At 43.3% G+C, this 11,017-nt stretch overlaps 1 protein-coding gene across 1 annotated transcript; it reads left to right on the top strand.

Moving 5' to 3' along the window:
- Positions 1-8,715: 8,715 nt before the first annotated feature.
- On the top strand, positions 8,716-9,281 carry LOC119293424. The gene has a single exon (XM_037571911.1). It carries the CDS (start codon positions 8,980-8,982, stop codon positions 9,256-9,258), a length of 279 nt encoding a protein of 92 aa, XP_037427808.1. The 5' UTR covers positions 8,716-8,979; the 3' UTR covers positions 9,259-9,281.
- The last annotated feature ends 1,736 nt before the right edge of the window (positions 9,282-11,017 follow it).

Genomic DNA, 11,017 nt, shown 5'->3' with positions numbered 1-11,017 from the left:
GAGAACCATTGAAATTCAACACAAAAACCCAGAAAAGTAAAGGAAAAAGTGTATAAAACACATAAAAAGGAAACTAAAAAACAATGAAAATCTTAAAGAAAAACATAGAAAAATGAAAGAAAAAGATAGCACTCAATAATAATCGAAGAAATCAGTGAAAACCGTAAAGAAAAACACACAAAAGGAAAAAAGAGAAAAAAAGCAAGGGACTAGTCCAGCCAGTAGATGACAAAGGAAACATCAACGCAGTACAACGACCAATCGGTAGTTTGCTACGGGACGTTCTATCTGCGGCATTTTGCGGCAGAATGTCGAGCCTTTGCATAGGATAGTCCCTCGACTGGGCCAGCCCATGCAGGCAGCGAGCGCTGTAAAAGAGGAACGGAGCAGTGCTTCAAATAGGATTCGAGCTTGCAACCGCACCCCTGTAGATAGAGGTATCTAACCACTACGCCTGATTCTTGTTGGTGGTAAAGAGGCAATTCAAACGCCTTAGAACTAGCGACGTCGGCTGATCGGATTATTTTCCTTTTTTGATAGTTTCTTTTAAATTTAAAATATAGTCCCTCCGTCCGAAAATACTTGTCATCAAAATGAATAAAAGGGGATGTGTTTAGACATATTTTAGATCTAGACACATCTTTTTTTGTCCATTTTGATGACAAGTATTTTTGGACGGAGGGAGTATTTTTTAAACATTTCGAACATTTTTGATAGAATATACATGAGTCTTTAGAAAATGTTAACAATTTTTGGAATTTGTAACAAAATTTTAAAAACTGGAACAAATTTGAAGTTGTGGACAAATATTCAAAAATAGGAACCTTTTTTCAAAAATTACTATCAATTTTGATAAAAACGAACAACTTTTTAGAAAATGTGAACAATTTTTTGAATTGTGATTTTTTTGACAAAATCTGAACATTTTTTTTATTTTTGAACACTTAAAAAAGATTGTTTTTTGAATTTCTGCACATCTTCATAGACAAGAACATTTTTTTTTGCATATGTGAACAAAAAAAATTGAAATTGCAGAAAATGTTTTTGAAAGACATGAAACATTTTTTGAAGTGGCAAACAAATTATGAAATTCCAAACAAAATTTTAAACCACGAACTTTTATTGAATTTTTGAACAAATATTTGAAAATGGAACATTTGATGAAATTACAAAAAAAAGGAAAGCCTGATTTTTTTGAATTTGTGAAGAAATATTTGAAAACGGAACATTTCATGGAATTACGAACGGAAATTGAAACCATGAACATTTTTTGAATTTATGAACAAATATTTGAAATTGGAACTTCATGAAATATCTAATAAAAATTCGAGACCACGGCCATTTTCTAAAATTCTTGAACACTTTCTTAAACTCAAATATTTTGTAATGTCAGACCAAAATTTGCAACTGCGAGCATTTTTTTGTAATTCTAGAAGTTTCTTTTGAAAATATAATCATTTTTGAAATTCATGAACAAATTTTAAAATACATGAACATCATTTCAAATTCTAAACATTTTTTGATTTTGTGAACATATTTTGAAACAACGAAGTCAGAAAGAAACGAAATGAAAAGAAAAATAGCAAAAGGAAAAGAAAGAAAAAAAACAGAAAAACAAAAACCCAAAGAGAAAAAGAAAAACCGGAACTGGGCTGGGAAACTTTTGAAGGTTCTCAAAACCGGATACGCTGCAACACGTTAAATGGGCCGGTCCAAGTCCTCGCCTGATCGGCAGGGGTCTGTGCGAAAGGTGTTCGCAAACGAACACGTCACCGTGTACCTTAAACACCGAGGGTGATGCACCGCAGCTCACGTCGAAGGAGACCCGCCGAAAGCGCGGTACGCAAGACAATCCGGCGGGCGCTTTTGAGCACCCGAAACCCCACGCGCCCGGGAGGGACCCCGTCTGGACGCGCGGCGGCTATGGGCTGCCCTAGGTCGGTTCGTCCACCCCTAGAGCCTCGAGGATCGCTGCCCTCTAATATGAAGAACAAACGAAGAACGAGAGAGAAAGAACAAGGGAGGGATGTAAAACTAGGGTAAAAAGTAGATGAGTTTTGCGATTGTGTGTTGTTGTTCAATCGGCCGTCACCTCTTGTCTATATAAGAGGCGGATGGACTTCCCGTACAAGAAAAGGACTTGCCTAGCCGTCCAAATCATCAAAACCTAATAAAACACGGACTATTCACGACCCCCGGCCCGGATGATCCGGCCTAGCCCAGTTTCTTGACAGCAGCTTACTGTTTTGGCTCTAGAATCCTCATACGACCTCGGATTTGGATGTTTTTTATATCCAAATCAACCGTCTCGACGATACGAACAACTTTCATGTTGAAGACTTTTTGATCTGAGGTCATCTGGAGGGAGTTTCGGGCTGTTTTCTAACATCTGCAGCAGAAAAACTTGTCCGGACGTCCGGACGATTGCCCGGACTGTCCGGCCTTTACCCGGATCATCCGGGAGTTGACCCAGATCATCCGACTTCAGCGCCAATCTTCTGGAATCTTAGTGCTTCAATTACCCGGATGATCCGGACCCCGGCCCGGATGATCCGGCCAACATTGGTGCAGCGCACGGTTTTGCCTATAACTTTTGTATACGACCTCGGATGGGGACGATCTTTATATCAAAATCGTCCGTTTCGACGAGACGAAGAACTTTGCAGTTGTAACTTTTTCCATCAAAGGCCATCTTAATTAGATTCCATGCCATTTTCTAATCTGGTGTCAACACAAGTATCTCCGAAATTGGCATATCTTTTACACTTGAGCTCCGTTTTGATCCATCTTCACATTTACTTTGATTATCTTGAAGAGCGCCATCAAATTGTGACATGAACTCATAATTTGACCTCATCTTGCTACAGCCTCAAGTCACTCTTTACGATCATGCCCTCTTTGAGCGTCAACACATGCCCCCCTGTTTTTCGGCAAAGCTAGCGCGCCGAAAAATAACTTGCAAAACATTTGTCTAAGGACGATGTCAACACTCCATCGGCCTTTTATATGCGCTTAGGGCGATAATCTCTATATCGGCCATGTTTATGCTTAGGGCGATAATTTTATATCGGCCATTGATTTTAACTTCTGGTTCACATCATGCCTTGTAATCGATTACCACCAATCGGTTTTAAAGAGATGGGAATGAACCCGTTCCTTGTAGCACTAAGGAAATCAAAATCCGAGAGGTCACGCCCTGTTAAGCAAGTAACATCGGGATGATTCCAATCCACCGATGCATCGGCCAAAGCAACACAAGCCGAATTATCCGCGTGAATGATTTCTACCTCATCATCGATCCATTGTATTAAAAATTGATGCATGGTAGATGGCACACATTGGTTAGCATGAACCCAATCACGACCTAGTATAACATTATAGTTACCTTGCACCTCGGCGATGAAGAATGTGGTGGCCAAAGTTTTGCTTCCCACGGTGAGTTCCATGCACATCACACCTTTGGCCTCTGTCTTTTCTTTACCCTCGAATCCATTAAGTACCATATTGGTATTCATCAATGCATCATCATCTAACCCCAACTTTTTGAAGACCGAGTAGGGCATAAGATTTATCACAGCACCACCATCAACGAGCATCCTAGCAACCGGCGATCCGTTAATATGACCTTTGAGGTACAATGGCTTCAAGTGTTTCACCGGTTCTCTTGGCTTCTCGAAAATAGCATTCTTAGGACCAAAATTCAGCTGGGCTACCTCCCCTTCTTCACCTATAGCACGAAACTCGGCAGGTAAGTAATATACCATATTAATATCTGTACCTTCCCGAACCGGCGTATATTCAGAATCCACCATCTCATCTTCGTCTCCAATGTGAATATTGGGCTCAAAGATTCCTCAATTGAAGGGGATGTTTCAGGTGGTGTGGATGATGTAATAGGGGTTGCATCATCCTCTTTTGGTGATGAATGTGTTGCTGTAGCTAATGTAGAAGCATCTGCGTTTCCTTTTCTTTAGGCCTCCACACTTGTTTTGTGAGTGTCATGGGCCGAATTTCACTTAACAATTCATCCCTTTGCCTCTCCTCTTTGTGCTCTACCTTCTCGTGGTTCCTCATGCGTTGTAATCTCCTTTTCATGGTCTTGGTTAAACCGGGAGGACACCACTTAGGTTGAGTATATTTGGGATCCCTTGGTTTGGCCTTGCTTGTGCTCGCCTCATGATCACTAAGCATGGAACCCTGCTGAAAAATAACAATATCACCATTAGAAGTAGCCAGATTACCAACAACCGGCTTTTTGATCTCCTTTTGCTTGTCGCATTCTGAAATTTCCGCACTAGATGACTTAAGACGCCACACTTTTTTATTGGCCTTACTTGGAGAAATTTTTGTTGGCCGATTAGCACCATATCTCAAACGGCCTTGTGTGGGATAATAAAGCCTCTCACGAGCAGGCCTTCTAGGTGCTGCCCACCCCATATGGAAAGCATAAGGAGCCATTGGGGGCTGCCCCCATCCTCCACCGAAGCCTCTCATGTAATATGGCGCATAGGAGGGTTGTGACATCCATGGTGTCGGTGCCCCTGACCCATATGGCCTTGCATATCGTTGAAACTCTTGCTCCGGAGGCAATCTTGAACGCTTTGAATGTGATGGCCGATTAGAGCTAGAACCGGCCGCTTGACTTGCATATTTGGATAGCAACATATCAAAAGTTGGCTTGATTCTCTTGTTCTTAGTTTCATTCTTTTTCCACTTGCCAACTTCTGAATTCTTGGGCTTGATCAATTTAACATGAGCATCCTCCTGTACTTGTGGTTGCCCCCCGAGTGTGGCATTTTTTATAGTGATCTTCAACACTTCCTTGCCATCTGGTTGCTTCTCAAGCACAATCTTTCTTCCCAAGACCTTGTCGCCCTCCTTGCTATTCCTGGGTTCACCAATAACAACACTATCTTTATTAGCAGATTCGGCTATGCTAGGCCGAATCAACATTTTCTTTCCCTCCAAGTCCATGGTGTTTATCGGGAAGGGCTGTTTATCAACTTGCATCTAAGCAAAATTCAATCGTCCGTCATTAATGGCCGATTGTATCTGTCGTCGAAAAACATTGCAATCGTTAGTAGCATGAGAAAATGAATTATGGTACTTGCAATAAGCATGCCGTTTCAGCTCCTCAAACGGCGGTATGGTGTGTGATATTCTAATCATATTATCTTGCAAGAGTGCATCAAATATTTTATCACACTTTGATATATCAAAAGTAAACCTCATCTCCTCATCACGATTCTTGCGAATCGGCTTAAGAGCATTGCACATATAGGGTTTGGCCTTTGAGGACCAAACAAATTCAGTAGTATAGACATCAACCTCATCGTTCGAATTATCATCATTGTGTTCAATCATATGCATTCTAGGACGATCGGTTGTAGACCTATGAACCTCTTTACTTCGACTCTCTTGAGCCAACGCCTTTTGCAAGACTTGGTTAATATTCAAAAACTCATAACTTTCCAACCTCTCTTTAATGTGAGTTTTTAAACCATTAAGAACAAGATCCGCCAAGTCTCTCTCAGTTATCACTAAGCTATAACATCGGTTCTTTATATCTCTAAATCTCTTGACGTAATCGGTGACCGATTCATCATGTTTCTGCCTAACCGATGTAAGATGTGACAATTTTAACTCATTATCGCCGCTATAAAAGTGATCATGAAACTTTTGCTCTAATTGCGACCATAAGAGAATTGAGCCATGTGGTAAAGCAGCAAACCATGAAAATGCGGTACCAGTTAAAGACAAGGGAAATAAACGCACTTTCAACTCTTCTATGGAACCTGCTTCACCCAACTGTGCTAGGTACCGACTCACATGCTCCCAAGTTGTTTTCGTACCCTCACCACTAAATTTAACAAAATCAGGAACCTTATAACCTTGAGGGTAAGAAATTGCATCGAAGTGTTCAGGATAAGGCTTTTGATACACACGACTCTTTACTTTCGGCTCGTTTCCGAAAGTTTTTAGAAACATCTTATGCAAATCCTCCCTTAATTTAGCTAAAATTGGATCCGAGGTAGATGAAGATGTTTGTGGCAATGACATAGGAGCAACCTGAGTACTAGCTATTGGTGCAACTTGTGGGATGGGCGCCGAACCATAATTCGGCGGAAGACCAAACATACTTGCGCCTATGGGTGGTGTGACAAAATGATTCGGCGTTGACACCGAATTGGGCACACTCATAATAGGATTAGGGTATGTAGGTGTAGTCACAAGCTGGTTGGTTTGACTAGGGTAAAAATTCAATGGCATACTATATTGTTGTTGTATAGGAGGCGCCGATGAAATAGGTAAAGTTGGACTGGCGTTTTCAGATACACCAGAAGTACCACTAGATGACGGAGGCATATTTTTCTGAGCATTAGCACTAGCCACAAAAGAATTGTATGCCATCACATTACCCTTGCTAACAAGACTTTCAATCACAGCCACTTGCTCTGGAGAAAAAACTTTACTCACAGTGATTACATCTTGTTCGTCGATGAGGGGAGGAAAATTGACGTTTCCAATCGGAGTGATGTTGCCTTGACGGTCCTTCTTGAAACTTGAAAGAAACGCTTCCAAATCCTCCTCCTCGCGCTTCTTCTTGAGCGCCTCAAAAGCCTCTTCACGCTGCTTCTTGCGCGCTTCGTAGGCTTGGCGATGTTCATCCGATAGTTCATCAAGACCGGGTTTAATGATGTTATCGGCGTCAACTTCTGAGGGCTTGGGGAGATTAGACATGGTTGATGATGATTCTTGATCTTTCGTCCCCAGCGGAGTCGCCAAAAAGTGTGTTCGCACACGAACACGTCACCGTGTACCTTCAACGCCGAGGGTGATGCACCGCAGCTCACGTCGAAGGAGACCCGCCGGAAGCGCGGTACGCAAGACAATCCGGCGGGCGCTTTTGAGCACCCGAAACCCCACGCGCCCGGGAGGGACCCCGTCTGGACGCGCGGCGGCTATGGGCTGCCCTAGGTCGGTTCGCCCGCCCCTAGAGCCTCGAGGATCGCTGCCCTCCAATATGAAGAACAAACGAAGAACGAGAGAGAAAGAACAAGGGAGGGATGTAAAACTAGGGTAAAAAGTAGATGAGTTTTGCGATTGTGTGTTGTTGTTCAATCGGCCGTCACCTCTTGTCTATATAAGAGGCGGGTGGACTTCCCGTACAAGAAAAGGACTTGCCTAGCCGTCCAAATCATCAAAACCTAATAAAACACGGACTATTCACGACCCCCGGCCCGGATGTCCGGCTCAAGGCCCGGATGATCCGGCCTAGCCCAGTTTCTTGACAGCAGCTTACTTTTTTGGCACTAGAATCCTCATACGACCTCGGATTTGGACGTTTTTTATATCCAAATCAACCGTCTCGACGAGACGCACAACTTTCATGTTGAACACTTTTTGATCTGAGGTCATCTGGAGGGAGTTTCGGGCTGTTTTCTAACATCTGCAGCAGAAAAACTTGTCCGGACGTCCGGACGATTGCCCGGACTGTCCGGCCTTTACCCGGATCATCCGGGAGTTGACCCAGATCATCCGACTTCAGCGCCAATCTTCTGGAATCTTAGTGCTTCAATTACCCGGATGATCCGGACCCCGGCCCGGATGATCCGGCCAACATTGGTGCAGCGCACGGTTTTGCCTATAACTTTTGCATACGACCTCGGATGGGGACGATCTTTATATCAAAATCGTCCGTTTCGACGAGACGAAGAACTTTGCAGTTGTAACTTTTTCCATCAAAGGCCATCTTAATTAGATTCCATGCCATTTTCTAATCTGGTGTCAACACAAGTATCTCCGAAATTGGCATATCTTTTACACTTGAGCTCCGTTTTGATCCATCTTCACATTTACTTTGATTATCTTGAAGAGCGCCATCAAATGGTGACATGAACTCATAAATTTGACCTTATCTTGCTACAGCCTCAAGTCACTCTTTGCGATCATGCCCTTTTTGAGCGTCAACAAAAGGTCGACAATTTGACACAGCATGCGTCAAATAAGATATTGCTGCGGCCCGAGCGAACGAACGGTGCTAAGAAACCTGATTTCTGGGCCAGTCCAAATGCACGGACGCCAGCGGTAAGACCTATTAGAAATCGGCACGAACGGTATATAGTTCCAACAGTGCCCCTGATATAGGGGTTAGTTGAGCCCGAAACAAGTTCAAATGGACAAGTGAGTAAAACCAACAGTTTAGGGGCATAACTGGATTTTTTGGAAGAAGATTTTAATATGTCATCAATAAATTAAGGACCCCGATAAAATCCGAACGTTCGTATTTTAAGCATTTCATCCCGAACGTTTTTACATGGCAACTTTAGTTGACGTGAGGTGGCAATTTTAGTTGTTAAGCCATGGCAACTTTGTTCCAATTTGTTTTTTTGTCAGAAAATTGCAATGTTTACCAACCTCACGCGAACTAAAGTTGCCATGAAAAATGTTCGGGTCCCCATGATTAAAATCCGAACGTTCAGGATTTATCATTGCCATAAATTAAATTATATTAAAGATATTTCAACAGCCATATTTTTAATATAGCTATAAGCTACCCCTAGATCATTATAAATCTATTGTGCGTTTAATTCTAGAGAAAACAACATCACTGGTTTTGCAGCATGTGAGAAAAGAAGAAGTAGCTTATTATAGAATGCACACTTAACTCGCCACCATTCTCTCTTGACCTCTCCCTCCATTTTGGCCACCCTGGTTTGAGCGCTCCGCCATTCCCCCGTCGCTGCTCCTCTTGCATTCCTCGATCCACAAAAGGGCAAACAGCATAACAGATCAGAACTTTTTTGGCACATTTTCTCTGTTCTTGGTCCACGAACAGGAAGGCAACAAGGTGAGGATCGGAGGCCACACTGGCGATGCACGCCGCCCTCTTCTTGCTCTCCTTGACCAGCGCCTCCGCGTCCGTCCTCGCCGCCCTTGCGTCTTTCTGAGCTCCGGTCCACCGGCGACGATAGACCAATGGCGCCGCCCCAGGAGGGGGAGCAGTGCGGGCGGCCGGCCAGCAGCGTGTTGATCTGGGTGGTGACGGTGCTGCTGCTCCTCGCCGTGCTCGGCGGCGGCGGGTGCCTCGTGGCCTACGTCCTGCTGCCGCCGAGCGAGGCGCCCGGATGGATCCCCTGCGTCGGCCTGGGCCTCGTGGCGCTCCCCTGGGCGTTCTGGCTCGCCACCGTCGCCTACCGGTGCATCACGGCGCGCTCGGCCGACCGCGCCGTGGCGCCCGCGGCCGCCGGCAGCTAATTTCATTACTTAAGAGTAGGTAACCATTGTGATGTTAGTATCAAATCTGTTGTCAGTGAGAAAAGCATTTAGCAAGGAGAATCTGTGGGGATCGATTATGCATTGCAATGTTTGCATGGTTATGAAGTAAGAAAGTTGGTTATCTGAAAAGTGTGCCATGGTTATATTTTGTCTTTTAACTCTTTATGCTTTGCAGTGTGAAGCTGATTGGAGATCAACACAATTGATGTGAGGATTATATCAACTAAATTCCACCGACTCCCGCAAATAAAAAATAAAAAAAATTCGACCGAGTTTGGTTTAAATCTTTCGATCAAAATCCGACGTGATGCAACCGTAATGGACCACAACATCTGAACAATTTTTCATAATCATGAGACTAAACTGCACGTGTTGTTTATAATCATGTTTCGTGATTGATCCAATATGTCACGTCTACACACCATCTTTTTTTTGCCACGCAGAAAAATAAAGATCGAAACATCACACTAATGGAAAAGGAAAACAGAACCGAACAACTATTGGATTGTTCTAAACCGAGCCGGTTCGTTGTTGATAGTTCTTGAAGGAACATCAGTGTAGTATAACCGGAGAAGATAACTTGCATTTTGGTTGGTCTGAATGTGGCTAACTAGAAGCTTATGAATGGGGAACTCAATTAATAAAGATATCCCATTAATAAATTTACTGTAAATAGTGCTCGAATGGAATATATCCATCCATATAGCAAATAATGTGGAAACCTTTCAGATGTTCCTTCCATGGCAAAATCTTATCTCTGAATTATCCAGACGATCCTTCGATTGCAAAAGACATATCTCTGGTCTCTGGATTAAATAGCATCGGTCAGAGATACACATGTACGCGTGCAATCATATGATTGTCCACTACTGATCTGGTGATATAGATGCTTCCCGTGAAGAATAACTTACATGCAATGCAGGCATCGTAGTCGTTTTCTTTTTTCCTGCCAAAGAGATAAATGCAATATTTGGATACAGAGCGAAGAATCTGTACCTATTATTTCCAATTATTTGACCCTACTTTATAAAGATAATGCGTTTCAGCTGCTGGGACACTATTGTCAATGAAAAGAGAGGCACATCCATCTTTGATGAGATTTGTATGACCATAATTGAACTTCCTCAATGAATTGCACTAGATATCATATTGGCAGGCTGTTGGGGCATTTGGTGTGTACGCAATGGCAAGATCTTCAGACATGCGGCTGCTCATATCCAGGGTTGGAAGTACTACATGCGGGAAGGACTGATCAGAGCTCAGTACAGAGCTAAAATGTCCAAGGCCAAAAAGATTCAGAGATGGATAGATAGTTTTCTTTAATTTTACACTATATGATGTTTTCTAGAGTTGGTATTGGGTGAGCTACTGCTTGTGGACTTTGTTGTAAATAATTTTTACTACCATAGAACGATTGTTCTATGATCAGCAGGTCAAAAATGATAATGCAGGTGGCGGACAAGGCGGCTAGGCGTGCGGCTGCTCGTGATCTCCCTGCTTCAGGTATTCCTCCAGCCCCTTCCCCGGTGGTTCATAACATCTCTTCACCTACTAGGCTTGTATTGCCTTCGTACTCGGATGAGCATTTGACTAAGGTTCTTGCGGACTCTGGCATCTCTCTTGATCATAATCTTGGATCGCCCTCTTCCCTGATTGCTCTCATTAGGGCCAATGAGGTGGCTCAGGCGGCTTTGGCCAAGGCTAAAGAGGCCACTGCGGCTCCCCCTGCCCCCCCAGT

This window comes from Triticum dicoccoides, chromosome 4B (genome assembly GCF_002162155.2).
Source record: "Triticum dicoccoides isolate Atlit2015 ecotype Zavitan chromosome 4B, WEW_v2.0, whole genome shotgun sequence".
NCBI classification, from domain to species: domain Eukaryota; kingdom Viridiplantae; phylum Streptophyta; class Magnoliopsida; order Poales; family Poaceae; genus Triticum; species Triticum dicoccoides.
This window is presented reverse-complemented; position numbering and strand designations above follow the sequence as displayed.